Genomic DNA, 21,158 nt, shown 5'->3' on the forward strand with positions numbered 1-21,158 from the left:
GAAAAATAAAAATGACAGCGGAGAAGGCAATAGAGCAAGGTAGCAGTGGGGGAATTAAAAACCAGAGCGTGTCAGGAAGGGAGGGAATGTATGATGATAAAGGTAAAGTAGTAAAAGGGGTAAAAGCAGGAATAAATTGTCAGAAAACATATTTGAAAGTTCCTTATCTGAATGCACGCAGCATTCGTAACAAAATAGACGAGTTGACGGTACAAATAACTACACATGGTTATGATCTAGTGGCCATTACGGAAACATGGCTGCAAGATGATCATGACTGGGAACTAAACATACAAGGGTATTTGACAATTAGGAAGGACAGACAGGAAGGAAAGGGAGGTGGGGTTGCTATGTTAATCAAGGATGGAATCACTGCAATAGTCAGAAATGATATTGGGTCAAAGGATCAGGGTAGTGAAACAGTTTGGGTGGAGATAAGGAATAATAAGGGGAAAAAGTCACTAGTGGGTGTAGTCTATAGGCCTCCTAGCAGTTGCAACTCTGTTGGTTGGAGTATAAATCAGGAAATAGTTGGGGCTTGTAATAAGGGAACAGCTATAATTATGGGGGATTTTAACTTTCATATTGACTGGACTAATCAAATTGGGCATGGCAGCCTTGAGGAAGAGTTCATAGAATGTATTAGGGACGGGTTCCTTGAGCAGTATGTAACTGAACCAACCAGGGGGCAGGCAATCTTAGATCTGGTCCTGTGTAATGAGACAGGATTAATAAAAAATGTCCTAGTAAAGGATCCCCTTGGAATGAATGACCATAATATGGTTGAATTCCAAATTCAGTTTGAGGGTGAGAGAGTTGGATCTCAAACCAGCATACTGAGCTTAAATAAAGGAGACTATGAAGGTATGAGAGTAGAATTGACTAAAGTGGACTGGGAAAACAGATTAAAGTGTAAGACGGTACAAGAGCAGTGGTCTACTTTCAAGGAGATATTTCACATCTTTCAAGAAAAATATATTCCACTGAGGAAAAAGGGGAGTAAAAGAAAAGCCAGCCATCCGTGGCTTAGTAAAGTAATAAAGGATAGTATCCGACTGAAAACAAGGGCATATAAAGTAGCCAAATCTAGTGGGAGGATAGAAGATTGGGAAGCATTTAAAAGCCAGCAAAGAATAACTAAAAGATTAATTAAGAAAGGGAAGATAGATTATGAAAGTAAACTAGCAAAAAATATACAAACAGATAGCAAGAGTTTCTACAGCTATATAAAAAGGAAAAGGGTGGCTAAAGTGAACGTTGGTCCCTTAGAGGATGAGACCGGGAAACTAGTGGTGGGGAACATGGAGATGGCAAAGACGCTGAACAAATATTTTGTATCATTCTTTACAGTAGAGGACACTAAAAATATCCCAACACTGGACAAACAGGGAGCAATGGTGGGGGCGAGGAGCTAAACACGATTAAAATCACTAAGGAGGTGGTACTCAGTAAAATAATGGGACTTAAGGCAGATAAATCCCCCAGACCTGATGGCCTACATCCTAGGGTCTTGAGAGAAGTAGCGGTAGGGATTGTGGATGCATTGGTGATTATTTTCCAAAACTCCCTGGACTCAGGAAAGGTCCTGGCAGATTGGAAAACTGCTAATGTAACACCCTTATTTAAGAAGGGAAGTAGACAAAAAGCTGGAAACTATAGACCAGTTAGTCTAACATCTGTGGTTGGTAAAATGTTGGAGTCCATTATTAAGGAAACAGTCACAGAGCATTTGGATAAACATAATTTAATAGGACAGAGTCAGCATGGTTTTATGAAGGGGAAGTCATGTTTGACAAATTTGCTCGAATTCTTTGAGGAAGTAACATACAGGGTGGATAAAGGGGAACCAGTGGAGGTAGTGTATTTGGACTTCCACAAGGCATTTGACAAGGTGCCACATAAAAGATTACTGATCAAGATAAAAAAATCACGGGATTGGGGGTAATATACTGGCATGGGTGGAAGATTGGCTATCTAACAGAAAACAAAGAGTTGGGAGAAATGGTTTGTTCTCGGGCTGGCAATCAGTAACTAGTGGTGTTCCGCAGGGGTCAGTGCTGGGACCCCAACTCTTTACAATCTATATTAATGATTTGGAGGAAGGGACCGAGTGCAACATATCCAAGTTTGCTGACGATACAAAGATGGGAGGGAAAGCAGTGAGTGAGGAGGACATAAAAAACCTGCAAAAGGACATAGACAGGCTAAATGAGTGGGCAGAGATTTGGCAGATGGAATATAATATTGGAAAGTGTGACGTTATGCACTTTGGCAGAAAAAATCAAAGAGCAAGTTATTATCTAAATGGAGAGAAACTGCAAAGTGCTACAGTACAAAGGGATCTGGGGGTCCTGGTGCATGAAACACAGAAGGTTAGTATGCAGGTACAGCAGGTGATCAGGAAGGCCAATGGAATCTTGGCTTTTATTGCAAGGGGGATGGAGTATAAAAACAGGGAAGTCTTGCTGCAGTTATACAGGGTATTGGTGAGGCCACACCTGGAATACTGCGTGCAGTTTTGGTTTCCATATTTAAGAAAAGATATACTTGCTCTCGAGGCAGTTCAGAGAAGGTTCACTCGGTTGATTCCGGAGATGAGGGGGTTGACTTATGAGGAAAGGTTGAGTAGGTTGGGCCTCTACTCACTGAAGTTCAGAAGAATGAGAGGCGATCTTATCAAAACATATAAGATTGTGAGGGGGCTTGATCGGGTGGATGCGGTGAGGATGTTTCCACTGATGGGTGAGACTAGAACTAGGGGGCATAATCTTAGAATAAGGGGCTGCCCTTTCAAAACTGAGATGAGGAGAAACTTCTTTACTCAGAGGGTGGTATATCTATGGAATTTGCTACCCCAGAGAGCTGTGGAAGCTGCAACATTAAATAGATTTAAAACGGAGATAGACAGTTTCCTAGCAGATAAGGGAATTAGGGGTTACGGGGAGAGGGCAGGGAAGTGGACGTTGTAATGATATCAGCAAATAGTGATGGTATTTGCCTGTTTGATTATGATGCCTTACCAGCATGTTTGCCTGATTGATTACTTATGCCTGACCAGCAGAGGGCATGTGAGAGACAAGCAGTTTAGTTTTACTTTCGTTTTAGATGGATCTCAAACATGATCGGCTGAAAATTCAGTAGCCTTAGCGCCTCATTTGAGGCGCTAGAGGGCCTTGCGCCGGAGTTATGGCCAGTAGTGAAATTCCCTGGGGCCCTAAATCGGCGTTGCTCCGGTAGCGCTGCGCCGGCACCGATGACGTCATCGGTGTGCGCAGCGTCCCGGTTGCCGTGGTAACCCGCCCGAACTCCGAAATTGAGTTGCGGCCGCCTCGCCCGTGGCAGCCGCAACCAGCGTTTTGTCAGAGGTGCCTTACTGCAGTTAGCGCCGGCGCATTAAAGGCCCCGCGGCGGCTGGCCGCTTTCCCGCCGGCCGCCTGCCCGCAGCTCCCTCCCCGGACTTCTCTACCCCCCCCCCCGGAACAGATGCAAGCCCGGCACTTGTCCGAGGTGCCGGGCTCATTTTTAAGCAGATTTGCGCGGGCCGCGGCCGGGTGCAGGCAGCTCCTCCTTAACGGAAGGAGGAGGCCTGCACTTCCCCAGCCTGCCGCACCGCATCGGGTGCCGCAGCGCCGGAATTGCGGCGCGAAACGGCAGTTAGCGCCCTTTTCCAGGCGCTAAGACCCTTCAGTAGCGCCGGCAGCTGTTTGGGCGCGGCGCCACTGAATTTTTGGCGCGCGCAGGGGACTTAGCGCCGGCACTAATTTCCGGTGCTAAAGCCCTGGCTAAGCCAAAACCCAATTTCTAGGCCGATGTCTCCTGTAATGTTGTTAACTGAGTTGAACATACTTTAGATAAAAAGTCATTCTCTTTCATGAATGTCTCGTCATTGAACCCACAATACAAATCGATACATGGTGTCAGAAGTGATTGAAAGAGATGGAGGAAAAATCTGAAGTTAAATCAGCTCTCCACATATTAGCAAGCCAAAAGAGAACATCGTTACTTACCATTGGAGAATAGCTAACGAAGTGAAAAAATGGAAGGTTTACACCCACCGGCGAAGCTTCAGTTGACAGGTAATGTGGCTGAAAATTGGAGGAGGTTCAAACAACATTTGGAATTGTATTTATCGGTAATCAGAGCTGACGAGAAAAGTGATAAAATGAAAGCGTCAGTGTTCTTACATGTCGTGGGTGATGAAGCGCTGGAGGTGTATAATAACTTCACATTCGCTGCTGATGGAGACAAAATGAAGCTAGATAAAATAATGGAACAGTTTGAGGCCTACTGCATACCTAAACGTAACGTGATGTTTGAGAGGCACAGATTTTTCACATGTGTACAGAAAACGGGAGAGACTATTGATCAGTATGTGACTGAACTGAGAAACCGAAGCAAAACATGTGAACTTGGGGGACTGACAGATTCGCTGATAAAAGACAGACTGGTGTGTGGTATTCCAGATAATGGTCTAAGGGAAAGACTGCTAAGAGAGCAAGATCTAGACCTGGGAAAAGCCATAGCACTGTGTAGGGCTACAGAGACTGTGAAATCGCAGGCAAAGGAGCTGTTCAGTGACAGTAGCTGCAACGTGGATGCAGTGAGTAAGAACGGACACAAACCGTTTAACAAAAAGAGCGCCAATGTGAAAAAAGAGGCGTGGCCAGCGAACAAAAATGAAAGGGACAATCGAAAGTCATGTAGTCGATGCGGTACACAGCATCCACCAAAAAAGTGTCCAGCATATGGTAAAACATGCAATAGTTGCAACAAAAACAACCATTATGCCCGTTGCTGTAAGAACCAAGCGCAACAAAGCAAGGTCCATGCAGTAGATGAAAGCGAGATAGAGGAGTTCAATGTAGATGTTGTGTCTGAAAACAAAGAAGAAAAAAGAGACTGGATGTTGACACTAAAAGTGAATGACATACACATTCCATTTAAATTCGATACTGGAGCACAAGTTAATGTGATATCAGAGACTGATTTTAAGAAAATTAGACCCAGACCAAAGATACATGGAATAAAAGTGAAAGTGACAGGATACTCAGGTACTGATATACCAGTGAAAGGAAGATGCATTGTCAAAGTAACACACAAGGACAGAGAGCACACGCTAGCATTAATCGTGGTGCCAAAGGATGTGCAAGCCATACTAGGTTTAAAAGCCTGTGAGAGACTGAACCTGGTAAAGAGAGTCCTCGTTGTGGAAAGCGAAGGAGAGACAGCCTATGATGAACTCATGAAAGAGTACAACGACCTATTTCAGGGTCTAGGCTGCCTTCCAGGAGAACACACGATCAGAGTAGATAAAAGTATGCCAACGGTCATACATCCATGCAGAAAAGTTCCGTTTGCTCTTCAAAAGCAACTGAAGGCAGAGTTGGACAGGATGGAAAGCCTGAACGTGATTCAGAAGATAGATGAGCCAACTGAATGGGTGAGTTCCCTCGTCGTTGTGGACAAAAAGAATGGAAAGCTCAGAATTTGCCTGGATCCAAGAGATCTAAACAGAGGAATAAAGAGAGAGCACTTCAAGCTTCCTACACGTGAGGAAATCATGTCACAGTTTGCAAATGCAAAGTATTTCAGCAAGTTAGATGCATCATCAGGATTTTGGCAGATGAAACTGAACGAGGCAAGTTCAAGACTGTGCACGTTCAACAGTCCATTTGGCAGATACAGATTCCTAAGGTTACCATTTGGCATTGCCTCAGCTCCTGAAGTGTATCACAAAACAATCCATATGATCTATGAGCATCTGGAGGGAGTTGATACATCAATGGATGACATCATAGTATGGGGAACCACGAGAACTGAGCATGACGAGAGACTGAAAAAAGTGCTGGAAGCAACAAGGAAAACAAACCTGAAGCTGAATAGAGAGAAATGCCAGCTCGGGGTGACAGAACTGACATTTGTGGGAGATATCCTTAGCAGTGAGGGCATCAGACCAGATCCCAGAAAGGTGTCCGCCATTGAGAATATGCCAAAGCCACAATGCAAAAAGGACGTGCAGAGGTTTAATGGAAAGATCAACTACATGGGTAAATTCATATCCAACCTCTCAGAAAAGATGGCGCCACTGAGACAACTAACTGAAAAGAACATAGAATAGGAATGGAATCATGAGCATGAGAAGTCATGGAGCGATCTAAAGAAACTGCTCACAGAGGAACCAGTTCTGAGGTTTTATGACCCAGCGAGACCCATCAAGATATCATCAGATGCATCACAGAGTGGGCTCGGTGCCGTTCTTTTGCAAAAATATGACTACTGGCAACCTATTGCATATGCATCGCGCTCAATGACAGACGCGGAGACGCGATATGCTCAAATAGAAAAGGAGCTGCTCAGCATCACATACGCCTGTGAAAGATTTCACCAGTTTGTGGCAGGACAAGCAATCAGTGTAGAGACTGACCATAAGCCCTTGATTGCATTGTTCCAAAAGCCACTAAATAGCTGTCCGCTTAGAATACAAAGAATGATGATCAGGCTGCAACGCTATACACTGAATGTTGCGTACACACCGGGTAAGCTGATGTATACAGCAGACATGTTGTCCAGAGCTGTTGACCCAAGTGAGCCCGCAAACACCAAAATGGATGAAAAAGTGAACGCCTACGTGGACATGATCACAAGTGCACTGCCCATAGCAGATGCAAAAATGGAGCTCATAAAGACTGAGACAAACAACGATGAAACACTGAGATGACTGAGGAAAAGCATCTTGGATGGATAGCCCAACATGAAGCAAGACTGCTCACCTGACATGGCAGAGTACTGGAACTGCAGGGCGGAACTATCAGTGGTCGAAGACATCATCTACAAAGGAAGTAAAATAGTTATCCCAAGGAGTCTGAGAAGAGAGATGCTAAAAAGGATCCATGGAGGACATCTGGGAATCGAAAAGTGTAAGAAAAGAGCACGAGAGGTGATGTACTGGCCACGAATCAACCAAGATGTGACAAATGAAGTGTCAAATTGCACAATATGCCTGAAACATCGAGCAAGCAATCCGGTAGAACCACTAAAGCCACACCCAGCGCCAGACAGACCTTACCAGAAGGTAGGCGCTGACCTTTCCTTTGTCAAGGGAAGGACTATCTTGTAGTCACAGACTATTACTCCCTGTATCCAGAGGTTTGTAGACTGTACACCACCACTGCAGATGCTGTGATAACATGTATGAAAGCCATATTCTCCAGACATGGCGTGGCAAGCGAGGTCTTCACAGACAACGGACCCCAGTTTTACAATGCAAGTTTCCGACACTTTGCCAAAGAGTGGGACTTTGTCCACACAATGTCAAGTCCTCACTTTCCACAGTCCAATGGACTAGTGGAAAAATCGGTCCAGACAGTGAAAAGACTGATGTACAAGGCAAAAGACAGTGGAACTGACTTCTACCAGAGCATGCTTGTATACCGCACAACGCCGCTCGAGTGTGGTATGTCACCAGCCCAACTCCTGATGGGACGTCTGCTAAGGTCAAACCTACCCATCCCGGAGAACCTCCTGAAAACAAAAGAGGGGGAGAAAGTGAGGAAGTTCAAAGAACAACAGAAAGAAAAGCAAAAGTACTACTATGACAGAGGAACACAAAACCTACCTGAACTCCACACTGGTGACCAAGTAAGGTTCAAAGACAAAACAAACATATGGACTCAGAAGGGAACTGTCCTGAGTGAAGTCCAACCAAGATCATACACCATTCAGACAGATGAGGGTGCTGTTCTGAGAAGAAATCATCGGGATCTTCTCATGGGACCAGCCACAGCAGGTCAAAAGACTGATACTGTTGAAGAACCTGATCACACAGCAGGTCAAAAGACTGATACTGTTGAACAACCTGATCACACAGCTGAGAAATCATCATCTGAGGCAACAACTCAGATTCAAGGACAATTAATCAGAAAATCCTCAAGACACGTGAAGCCTCCTGAGAGACTCATTGAGCAAATTTAAGGACTCTTGTTATAGAAGGAAGTAATGTTATCTTATTCTTTCTTCAAGTTCTAGTGTATTTACATATTTCATGTGAACACACAAAGCAAGGTTAAAAAACCTTGATAATGATAATGTAAGTTCATTAAGTGTTACAGTTAAAATGAAGAGTAATACAAAGAAAACATGTTGTTAGATAAAAGTAAAATACTTTTGTTTTAAGAAAGGGAGATGTAATGATATCAGCAAATAATGATGGTATTTGCCTGTTTGATTATGATGCCTTACCAGCATGTTTGCCTGATTGATTACTTATGCCTGACCAGCAGAGGGCATGTGAGAGACGAGCAGTTTAGTTTTACTTTCGTTTTAGATGGATCTCAAACATGATGTCTCCTGTAATGCTGTTAACTGAGTTGAACATACTTTAGATAAAAAGTCATTCTCTTTCATGAATGTCTCGTCATTGAACCCACAATACAAATCGATACAGACGTGAGTCTAGGTTCGTATCAGCCATGATCCTATTGAATGGTGGAGCAGGCCCGAGGGGCCATATGGCCTACTCCTGCTCCTACTTCTTATGATCTTATGATCTTATATTTAGTTCCCAGTCCTGATAATCTTGCAGCCATGTCTCAGTAATGGCTACCATGTCATACCCTCCAATTTGAATTTGCGCCTGCCGTTCATTAAATGTATTCCTTATACTCCATGTGTTTGTAAAAAGAATGTTTATTTGGGCCACACACCCATGCCTGTCATTCAGCTCTAATGTTTTACTCACATGTTACTTATTTCTCTCTCCTGGCTTAATCACTTTACATCTTTTTGTTTTCCCTTTACCTAAAGCACAATTTCTGACTGTTACTCTACTCTCTTCCCTTTTGTTTGTTTTTGCAAATGTATTGAAAAGGAATTTGTAAAGATTATAAAATGAACAATACACTTATTTAAAAGCCTAATGATCTTATGCAACAAGCAGTTAATTTAGAGAAAAATATTTGAATACCTGTAGAACTTTGCATTTTATTAATACAAGCAGAGTACCACACTTTTTCATTCTGTTGCATTCTCCTTCTTTCAACCACCAGGTGAATTTTCACTGCAGTTTGACAATATAATAAGTTCCCAAGCTGAGGCAGACCCACTATTCCTAAGATTTTTTTTTATTCGTTCATGGGATGTGGGCAAGGCCATCATTTATTGCCCAACCCTGGTTGCCCTTGAGAAGGTGGTGGTGAGCCGCCTTCTTGAACCACTGCAGTCTGTGTGGTGAAGGTACTCCCACAGTGCTGTTAGGGAGGGGGTTCCAGGATTTTGACCCAGCGACGATGAAGGAATGGCGATATACTTCCAAGTCAGGATGGTGTGTGACTTGGAGGGGAACTTGGAGGTGGTGATGTTCCCATGTGCCTGCTGCCCTTGTCCTTCTAGGTGGTAGAGGTCGCGGGTTTGGGAGGTGCTGCCGAAGAAGCCTTGGCGAGTTGCTGCAGTGCATCTTGTAGATGGTACACACTGCAGCCACGGTATGCTGGTGGTGGAGGGAGTGAATGTTTAAGGTGGTGGATGGGGTGCCAATCAAATGGGCTGCTTTGTCCAGGATAGTGTCGAGCTTCTTGAGTGTTGTTGGAGCTGCATTCATCCAGGCAAGTGGAGAGTATTCCATCACATTCCTAACTTGTGCCTTGTAGATGGTGGAAAGGCTTTGGGGAGTCAAGAGGTGAGACACTCGCCACAGAATACGTAGCCTCTGACCTGCTCTTCTTGCCACAGTATTTATGTGGCTGGTCCAGTTAAGTTTCTGGTCAATGGTGACCCCCAGGATGTTGATGGTGGGGGATTCGGCCTTGGTAATGCCGGTGAATGTCAAGGGGCACTGCTGGACTCTCGTTTTACTGCGCTGCTGTGTGGGGCCTGGACATCTTTTTCCTCGGCCGAATTCAATTTCTCCACTTGCTTCTGGGCTTAACTGTGACCACTACCTTTCCCAGCACCTTTTATTAAGACTGCATTCTCTGCTCGACTGCCTCCATCCAGTACCTGACCTGCTTCTGCAGACTCAGTTTTCTATTTCTCCGCTGAGTCATAGCTCTGATCTATTCTTGCTGGTTCCCAGTCTGCTCTAGGTTCTGTTCCCATGCTGCTGAATGATCTTGGCCTTCCTGCTATCCGTTTGCTTCCCATGGCTTCTGACTCTGTTCTACTTCATTCGTCCTTCAGAACTCCTCCATCATTCTTCGATGGACTGGGTTGGACTGGCTTCTCAAATTACTGCTGCTGTTCCAAATCTTGCGTGCTCCTCACCTTCCTACAATTGTCCCCCTGGCTAGCTCACTCATCTGCACTGATCCAATAATTTACCTTTCACTCTTCACTGACTCACTGGACTTCACTTCTCTTGGTCCTTCGGTTTCAATCCCGCTGCTCCTCGCTCCTCTGCTGGTGAACCCGGTCTGTTGGTGCACATTGCTAACACCTGAGGCCACTACACACCTCCACTAGATGCCTGAATCAGCTTTTTCTGGCTCATGGTCGATTTCACACCCCTCCTCATTCCTCTGATTCCACTGACAACCTTCAGCAATTGATATTCTGCCACTCGAATGGCTCACGGATCCACTTCCGCTCCACAACTGTTTTTGAACCTGAAGACTGGTTCGCAACAAGCTGACTCCACCCTGTCTACAGATCACCTTTATTTCACCACAGGACTTTAACTTTGGACTCTTATCATATTGTCTCCTCCCTGTCCTCTGTTTAAGGGCAGGACATGACTCTCTTCATCTCTGCCATGCCCATGTAACCTGAATTCTCTCTTTGTCTATTCACATGCACATTTTGGCTACTGTGGACCTGAGCCCATTGCTTCTATCTCACTTTCTTTTATTCTCTTGGCCCTTCTCAGGCCCGTCTCCCCTGTCTCCTCCCTTTCTTTTCACCCAGTCAGGCCACTGTTAATTTCTCCCCCTCGGGTCATTTGCTCCCCACCAATCCCTAACCTAACCCATCACTACTCCTTTGTCGTTCTGCTCTCCTGCCACCGTTCCAGGCTTGAATCTGCATTGGATAATCCCACAACTACCCTCTTTGCCTCTCTTGGCATTCTTTGAAGATCCAGTTATTTTCTGATTACACCTCTGTAAAGTGTCCTCGGGTGTTTTTCTATCTTTAATGGGCTGTATAAATGCAAGTTGTTATTGCATCACTCCTGTCAGCAGGAGGACAGCATCATGCTTGGCTGTTATGTCGTATGGTGAGATACCTAAGGGTTGCCTGTGCCTAGGATTCTGTACCTCGCATGTCAACACCTTCACAATGAGAGGGGAGAAATTAGTCCAAACTCATTATTCTTAGGAATTCTGTCAACAGCACTATGACCTGTTTTTACTTTAATCCTTCAAATGAAATGTGTTTCTTTTATAAGTGTACATACTGTATTACACCATTTTTATTCCATGTTCTAAACTGCTTGGAATTTACAGACTTTATATTTTCCCCTATAATTTTCTCCTTTCTTGATGAGCTTGCTCGTGTTAGGACATGATTCTGAAGTCCTGACTCTGATCCTGTCCTCACCAATTATGCACACATGTATATTCTAGTAGAGTTCACTGGTTAGCAATCAGGAACAGGAACTCTAACTCTTCTCCCCTCTATAGTCCAGAGACATCCAGGTGAATTGTGGTTCACAATTTGTTTACCTGGAATTAGAAGAGCTGTTCAGCATTATCTGCAAAGAGTAGACATATAACATAGCTTAGCTAATTTGTTTCATGAAATCTAATTTCTAGAGATGTAATACTTTTGTCCTTCATGTTTTTTCCAGGCTGTGTACAATCTGGCAGATGTGGCGTGCAAGTGCCATGGTGTTTCTGGCTCCTGCAGCTTGAAGACATGTTGGCTTCAACTGGCTGATTTCCGGAAGGTGGGCGATCTGCTGAAAGAAAAATACGACAGCGCTGCCGCCATGAAAATCAACCGCAAAGGGAAGCTGGAGCTGGTAAACAGCCGCTTCAATCCTCCCACTGCGGATGACCTAGTTTATCTCGACCAGAGCCCTGATTACTGTGTGAAGAATGAGACCACGGGCTCCCTGGGCACAACGGGCCGCCTCTGTAACAAGACCTCTGAGGGAATGGATGGCTGTGAGCTAATGTGCTGTGGACGGGGTTATGATCAGTTCAAGACTGTGCAAGTTGAAAGGTGCCATTGTAAATTCCATTGGTGCTGTTACGTCAAATGCAAAAAATGCACCCAAATAGTTGATCAGTTTGTTTGCAAATAACTTAAAAACAAAAAAAAACTTTTGATGTAAAGGGTGCCTGGAGAGTCCCCACTTATCCAAAAGAAACTGCTAACATGGTGAATGTATAATGCGTGTGCTCAGACTTCAGCAAAAGAAAAACAGAATCCATATTTCACTTACCAGATAAAATGAACTGCTTTATAATCACTTTTTAAAAATATATATATAATTAACTGGACCTAGTACTGCACTCTGCCTTTAGCCTCTCTGGCTCTCCTTGTACAATGTATAGTGTATGAGTGACAAGTGTAGCATTAATGACCGAGTCTTGCCTGCTGACTATTTATTAAAGATGAGGTCACAAATATTTAGCATTCTGACCTAATTTAATTCAGATTCAAAATCCATCTTTTGCCTTCTCCTCTCATCAGCATTTCCACCATCTATTTCAAAAAAGTACCTTATACTTTGTAAATAAGAAAACAGCTTAACATTAATAACTAGAACTGGCCAATGAACTGAAAGAAGGGAAATAAAAATGTCCCCGTAAGACAGTGGTATCAGTTGACATTGGCCCGGATTTTGCGGTCAGCGGCGAAGTGATGGCGCTCACCGTTGACCTCAAAGAAAGCTGCCCACAAAGATCTAGCGATCTCTGTGGCGTCGATTTCACCTCTCCCGATGTGAGTTTGAATTTGACGCCAAGTCTAGGGGATCATCAGCATCCAGCAACAGTGATGTCATCAAGCTGGCTAAGCAGCCAGTCACATTGAAGAATTCTCACAGACAGCAAAACAAGAAAATAAAATGCACTGATTTTCCTTCACTTTTTAATCATTTTACAGAGAGCGAAATAAAGAGTGGGACATACACATGGGATTACGGTAGAAGCTGAAATATCATAAACAAACTTAACTTTTTTATTATAAAATACGATGGAATTTTAATCATAATGAGAAAATTTGACATTCCACAAATATAAAATTAGTTCTTCAGGGCCAGAACAGGTAATTATGACTCAGTACACCATGAAAAACGCAGTTATACCTCATTCAACAAGGCTTAACTTTTTCGGGGGGTTTTAAAAACAATATTCCAATGTAAAAGCTTAAGTTCTCGTCAGTTCAGTGATTTCAGTTGCTTGCCGGCTGTGGGGAGTTCAACAGCGCGCCCTGTGGAGGAGCAGGGAATGACCGACAGCAACTTCTGGACTTCCGGGTTTAACTTCGCATGTGCGTACTCCAGAAGTTGCTGTCAGATTCACAGTTGTAATGACGGCGAACGCTGACAGTTTCGCCATCATTACAACGGCAAATTCCGGGCCATTAATTCATTTTAAGTAACTTAACTAATTATTTTTTCTCTCAAATAGCTATAAATGTATCTTGTATTTTGCAACCTAATAACCTGCACTGTTTATGCAAAATTCAATACCTATTTTTGCAAAGTACTTGTATACTTTCAACTTACATTCTGCACAAATGTGTATATATGCTTGTACTTAGAATATGTGCCAGAATGAAAACAGGCATGTCACTACACTTAAACTGCAACCTGATTTGATTTGTGCAAAGATACATATTTTAAGATTAAATAATCTTTCGGTTGCAAAGAACTGTGGAGCATGGTCTACAACAGTAATCTGAGAATGTTATAAATAATATTTCTATCTGATAATACCTGAAAATTTAAAAGGGGAAGCACACAATTTTTTTTAAAGACTTTTGAGAATTGGGGATGCAAATGCCACATTTGTGAGAATAAAACCAAATAAAAAAACATACTCAATAAAAAATACACTCAAAAAAACCTCAAAGATGGCTATCCTGGTATAGAACAATGGAACCATCTCTTTATATGTGTCTGTTTCTTGAGTTAGAATGAGACTTAATAAATTTAATGACCAGTCTCTTTTACTCAACTGATGATGGAGGGGGAGTTCTAACATTGTAAATAAGAACCTGTATATACCAAATTCAGCCATTGGGTGGGATATTTGTTACATCAAGAGCCCTCACACCTGTATGTTAATGCACTATCTGCAAAAGATTTGAAATTGTTTGAAAGAAGAATGAATGAAAGAAATGCTCAACATTTGTGGGAGTTGATTTAAAAAATCTTTTTACCGTTTACAATTGTTTACATTGTATTAGAATGATTAGGTACTGTTATTTAACAATACTTGTAACCAAGCATGTCTACATTTCATTTCAATGCAAAACACACATAGGCCATTCATTCTGTCACTGTCAATCTACAGTAAAGATTGTTGTTATACTTTTTAATTAAAGCAGATTTGGTAGCTTTAAATTATTTAACATAAAGTCTAATTAGGTGACGACCCCTCCTTCACGGCAAACTTTTTGAAAAGTGGCATTCTTACCTCACACAACTATAATAAAGTTTATGGAGAATTCTTTATGTTCTTGCTTATTTTGCATTTAAGACTAATAGTAAAACCACACTTGGCTGTTCTACATTGTTAGAATACATGTATATGTCAAGTTATATTGTTGCTATGTTCCTTCTGTTCATTACTCCACCCATTAAATGAACCTGTTATCATTTTAATAAAATGCTTCCACCCTCTATCTTTTAAAATCTAAAGCAGCGAATTATATTCTCATTTTTGGTAGAATAATTAAATAATAATAGATTGTCTGTCATAACACAAGCAGGCTGGGTGGCCCAGCAGGCTCGAACTTACTCCTTTCTTTGTTGAGACTTGGGCTTGGATCCAGCTAAAACAGATGAAAAGAAAATCTCTCTGGTGGCTGTTATGAGCCCCACGTGAGATGAGTTTGGGAACCTTAAGGCAGTCTTAACATCAGTTCATAGCAACGAAAACTGATCAACAATTTATAACTAATTGGACTATCGTACTTAGCGAAACCATAAAAATTAACCATTAGGGGAATGAGAATGTCATGATACTTCGGAACAGGGTGCTCCTTGTCAGTGCAGTTTGCATCAGATCTGTGTTGTAATGATGTAATGATGTGCTTGATGGGGTCAATTTATGCAATGAGGAAAAATGTTCCAGTCCCCAGCACTGCCATCCTTCTCATCATTTGTAAATTTTAAGTTTGGTTTCAGGGACACAGTAGAAAATTATTCAGTCCACTGCTGCAAGACCAAAGCAATTGAGGTTGCACACTATTTGGATTAGTGATTTATCTCATCGTGCATACTGTATACACAACAAAATTGAACTTGGTGAGAGAAAGCAGCAGCAGCAACAATGGGAGCCAGTGAGAGAACAGCTGTGGGACCTGATGGTCAGTGAGGCAGAGATTGAGCAGCAGCAACAGTGGGAGAAATAGGTAAGGTGCCTGAAATAGACGTAGTATGGATAATTAGTCTGGTGTGGTGTTTGTAACATTGGATTGTACAGTTTAATTCTGTTCTTTGCTCAAAAAAATTGAAAGTTATCAACGCAAATAACATAGCACAGAAACAACAACTAATTCAGATTGTGACTTTGAATTAATAGGAGTGGACTATATTTAGAAAAAAATGTAGTTCCGTATGCTATTCAGTAATACCATCTGACACTATGGATATGGGTGACAAGTCTCTGGACATGGGAACTCTTATAAGAACAAGGCTTGGGTGGATGTGCTGAGAGGATAGAGTGCAAGATGTGGAAAAGAGTGCAAGGTAGGAGAGAGAAGAGGAGGGCATGGGGAGAGAGTGACATCACAGGGCAGAATGCATGGCAAGCACAAGGGACGAGAACAGACTAGATCGAGAAGGGATGGGAAGTGGATGGCAGTGAAAGCGGATGATCTGAAGGAAAGAGGGAAGGGGGAATGAGCAGGGAGAGAGTATGGAAATTGATGGCAATGAAGAGGGTGGTACTGGATAGCGATAGAGAGAAGGGGAAATGGATGGTAATAAGTGAAGAAGCAATGGGGCAGAATTTGGGATTATGCTATGCAGGAAGAGGGGAGAAACCGAGAACAGTGCTTAGGGGGAAGAGAGGAGAAGCTGAAAGCAGTGATTTGGGATGGGAGGTGAGGAGAGTGCCAGCATGAACTGAGAGGAAGTGGGGAGGGAGGAAGAGTGCCAGCATGAACTGAGAGGAAGTGGGGAGGGAGGAAGAGTGCCAGCATGAACTAAGAGGAAGTGGGGAGGTGAGGAGAGTGCCAGCATGAACTGAGAGGAAGTGGGGAGGTGAGGAGAGTGTCAGCATGATCTGAGAGGAAGTGGGGAGGTGAGGAGAGTGCCAGCATGAATTGACGGGAGGAAGGGAAAAATACCACCTTGAACAGGGAGTGTGGAATAAGAGCACCAACTGAACTAGGTTGGTGGATGGGAGAAGAGTGGTAGAGGAGAGTGCTTCTGTGAAAGGATGGGAGGTTGGATGGGGTGCAGTGTCTTTGTGAACTGGGTCTGGAGAGAGTACAATGCCTCTGTGAACTAGGGCAATGGGGAGGTTCTTGATAGAATGACTATTGAGGTAACTTTTGGCTAAGTGATTTTGTTGAAAATCAGATCTATAACTGGGATGCATAAAATTGCTTCAAATTAATCAGAATGCATAATTTTTAAGCCAAAATTATTTTTTTCGGGGGCAGCATATCACAAGATTCCCCATGAAATACATCACCAATTTTGTGGCTTCAACATTTGAATTTCTACTACAGCCTTTCAAGTACTTTTTTCTCTCCAATATAAGTGAAGGAACATTGGGTTATACCTACAGCTTAAGTTACAAAGTCTGTATAACTACTTGTTTTCACACGTTAGGGCTGTTCTTGAGCTGTTAGCTGAACTGTGTTAGCTGCTTTGAAGCTGTTGGTCAGCTTTTGCTAATTTTCTAGGTTGGCAAGTATGTGACTTCTCAACAGCTAGTTGACAAATTCCACATCATGGCTCAACTTATTTCACTACTTCTAAATGAGGTACTATCTGCATAATTCATCAGAAGCTCCTATGTAAACTAATTCCCTCAGAGCTATGCCTCCACAACTAAACTCCCTCTCAAATCTATCGGTGCCCTATTCAACTGCCTTTCAGTAAACAGCATGGAAAGAATCTAGGAACAAGTGATTGGAAGGTGCACACCTCTGCTATGGTGTAGCAAAGCCATCCTCATGCCCCCGGTAAATATGTGTGTAAAGGATGGGCTGTCTGATAATTGAAATAGGCAATGGAGCGTGAGAAATACTACACAACCTGGCCTCCCTTCCGTATGGCCTGCAAAGCTCATATGCCTCTTGAAAAGCCACCAGAAGGGAACTGGCAAGAAGGAGGAATGGCAGCGTCACCCAATTTCAAACTTTGCTGAGGGCAGCAATTCAATCCAATAGCAGGCCCAAGGTAATGCAGCAAAGCATCTGTAAGTATGCATTATTACCCACACAAGAACCTTTCAGAACCAACGGTATTAAACTGTCTATTATTTCAGTGCCATTCACCTAGGTACAATAAATTCAGTGAATCGTAGAAATTACAACACAGAAAGGTCATTCAGGTCTTTTGATGTGTGCTCATGCTAGATCTTCAACTGGAGCTAGCTTCTCCAATCCTATTTCCTTACCATTGCCCTGTATCCATTTGTGTTCTTCCATGACAATGTATGTCCTTGCAAAAATCATGAGAACAAAATGTACCATGACATAATGCAAATTTATGTGAAGATTCCAAAAATATAATTTTTTAAAGATGTGTTTTAAATTATTTATTCTATAAACGCAGCTCAAACGTGTATTTATTATGTTGGTCCTCTTTTTCACCTTCATGTCAGAAATTTCTAATATAAGCAAAGCGGTGGCATGGAAATACTAACATGATAGCAGGTTGAGAGTCCACCACAATGTTTCAAAAGCTCTTTTGAAAGTTTAAAACTACACTATACACTTCTTTAGAAGTAAATGTGCTAAAGATTGTTGTGGACAAATGAAAACAGGCCATTTGTAATGGCAATCACTGTAATCATTCATGTTTACAATAGAGTATGGAAATATGTCTTTGAGGGCAGGCCATTATTTGAAGAGAGTGGGGGAGAATTTTGTGTGTTTGGTGGCACATGTTAGCACCATCGCTAAAACGCTGGTCGCCATACAACCACCAGCTGATAGCAATTCCAGCACCGCATGCCATATCCGTCTTGCTGGTAGCGTTGCCGCTAAACTCAATCGCCAGGAATATCGCAATCATGGAGATCATGACATCAGTGAGTGTGCAACGCTCACTTGATGCCCGATCTCCCAACTTCCTTTTGGCCAGAAAGCAACGACAGGTTGAGGTGGCGTGTAGCAGCAGGAAGCTGGCTGCAGCGATGCTATTTAAAGGGATCATCACCAATCACTCACACCTGACAGGTTTTTGAAGTTTGAGTGGCTGTGTGCTACTTTCTGCTACTGGAAGAGTTTTCTTTAGTCATTTCAAGGTTATTTGGTATCAGGGAGTGTGCTGACAAGTACAAAACTCCCTAATTATTTTTGAAACACTTCAACCTACAACCCTTGCTAAAAGTAATGGGGACTGTACTCGCACTGGACCTCGCCCTCCAGGATCTACGGCAGAGGGAGCGGAGGCAGCGAGAAAGACAGGAACATGTGCACAGAGGGAGGAGGAGGGCCATCAGGGCTTCCAACAGGAGGCCATACCCTCCATGGGTCTTCCGACATCACTTCTCCTACCTTCAATTAAGCGAGGAGCAGTGTATTAGGAGGTTTCACTTCACCAAGGAGGTGGTCACAGAACTCTGCCACCTCTTGCAACCAGACCTCCAGCCTCAGACCAGGGCGACCACAGCTCTTCCAGTGGCAGTCAAGGACACCATGGTCCTCAATTTCCTCGCCAGCAGATCTTTTCAGTCTGCAGGAGACATAGTTAACATCTCACAGTATGATGTCCATCGCTGCATCTGGGAGGTTACTGAGGCTCTCTACAGCAGGAGAAGGGACTACATTGGCTTCCCGATCACCAGAGAGAAGTAGGACAAGCATGCATGTGGCTTTGCTAGGATAGCGGGCTTCCCCATGGTGCAGAGCGCCATCAACTGCACAAATGTGGCTTTGCGGGCACCATAACAATCCTGAGATCTTCTGTAACTGCAAAGGCTACCACTCACTTAATGTGCAGTTGGTGTATGACCACACACAGCGAATCCTCAATGTCAATGCCTGCTATCCTTGCAGCAGCCACGGTGTCTTCATCTTGCACCAGACCAGTGTGCCAGGAACATCATCGAGCAGACCATCGGCCTACTGAAGCAATGGTTCCGCTGTCTTGACTGTTTGGGAGGAGCCCTTCAATACTCGGCTGAGCGGGTGTCCCATTTCGTGGTGGTCTGCTGCATGCTCCACCACTTGGCCATTATGAGGGTGCAGCCCTTACCACCAGGGATTGCGGGACCACTTCAGGAGGATGACGAGGGAGAGGAGGAGGAAGAGGACGAGGAGGAAGAGGATGAAGAGCAGAAGGAACAGGAGGGATGGCAGAGGCAGCGAGACAATCAGCATAGTGACCATAATATAATACGCTTTAAGATGATAATTGAGAAGGACATAAGTATGATGAAAACCAGGTTAACAGATTGGAAAAAAGCTGATTTTGAGGAGCTGAGAATAGAAGTTGGGTTCTATTCTGGGGTGATTTTAATCTCCATATTGATTGGACAAATCAAATTGGCCATGGTAGCCTGGAGGAGGAGTTCATAGAGTGCATCCGGGATGTTTTCCTAGAACAGTATGTAATGGAACCATCCAGGGAGCAAGCTATCTTGGATCTGGTACTATGTAATGAGACAGAATTAATAAATGATCTCATAGTAAAGGATCCTGTAGGAAAGAGTGATCATAGCATGGTTAAATTTCAAATTCAGTTGGAGGGTGAGAAAGTTGTATCCCAAACCAGTGTCCTGATCTTAAACAAAGGCAATTATAATGGCATGAGGGCAGAACTGGCTAAAGTGGACTGGAAAAACAAATTAAAGGATAAGAAAGTTGAAATGGAGTGGCGGACATTTAAGGAGATATTTCATAACTCTCAACAAAAATATATTCAGTGAGAAAAAAAGATTTTAAGAGAAGGGAGCACCATCCGTGGCTAACTAAGGAAGTAAAGAATGGTATCAAATTGAAAACAAAGGCATACAATGTTGCCAAGATTGGTGGGAGACCAGAGGATTGGGAAATTTTTAAAAACCGGCAAAGGATGACTAAAAAAATAATAACGAGAGAGATGAATTATGAGAGTAAGCTGGCAAGAAACATTAAAACAGATAGTAAGAGCTTCTACAGGTATATAAAAAGGAAGAGGGTAGCTAAAGTAAATGTTGGTCCCTTAGAGGATGAGACTGGGGAATTAATAATGGGGAATGGGGAAATGGCAGAGACTGAACAAATATTTTGCATCTGTCTTCACTGTGGAAGATACTAACAACATCCCAATAATGAATAATCAAGGGGCCACAGGGAGTGGGGAACTAAAGACAATCACTATCACTAAGGAAATACTACTCGGTAAAATAATGGGACTAAAAGACAACAAGTCCCCTGGACCAGATGGCCTGCATCCCAGGGTCTTAAAAGAAGTGGTTGCAGAGATAGTGGATGCATTGGTTGTAATATACCAAAATTCCCTGGACTCTGGAGAGGTCCCAGCGGTTTGGAAAACAGCTAATGTAACACCCCTATTTAAGAAAGGAGGGAGACAGAAAGCAGGAAACTATAGACCAGTTAGCCTAACATCTGTCGTCGGGAAAATGCTGGAGTCCTTCATTAAGGGAGCAGTAGCAGGGCATTTAGAAAAACATACTGTAGTCAAACAGAGTCAGCATGGTTTTAGGAAAGGGAAATCATGTTTAGCAAATTTGCTGGAGTTCTTTGAGGATGTAACAAGCAGGGTGGACAAGGGTGAGCCAGTGGATGTGGTGTATTTGGATTTCCAGAAGGCATTCGATAAGGTGCCACATAAAAGGTTACTGCATAAGATAAGAGCTCAC

General features: G+C 43.1%; 1 protein-coding gene across 1 annotated transcript in view; it reads left to right on the top strand.

The window, feature by feature from the left end:
- wnt5b (wingless-type MMTV integration site family, member 5b) overlaps positions 1-17,912 on the top strand; it is a 154,893-nt gene extending 136,981 nt beyond the window's left edge. The window contains exon 5 of the mRNA XM_086008895.1: positions 11,780-17,912. Within this exon, the coding sequence (XP_085865021.1) occupies positions 11,780-12,238 (459 nt within the window). The 3' untranslated portion in view covers positions 12,239-17,912. The remainder of the gene's footprint in view (positions 1-11,779) is intronic.
- Positions 17,913-21,158: the final 3,246 nt, after the last annotated feature.

Source organism: Somniosus microcephalus, chromosome 16, assembly GCF_052327205.1.
Source record: "Somniosus microcephalus isolate GS21.2 chromosome 16, FLI_Smic_1.0, whole genome shotgun sequence".
NCBI classification, from domain to species: Eukaryota; Metazoa; Chordata; class Chondrichthyes; order Squaliformes; family Somniosidae; genus Somniosus; species Somniosus microcephalus.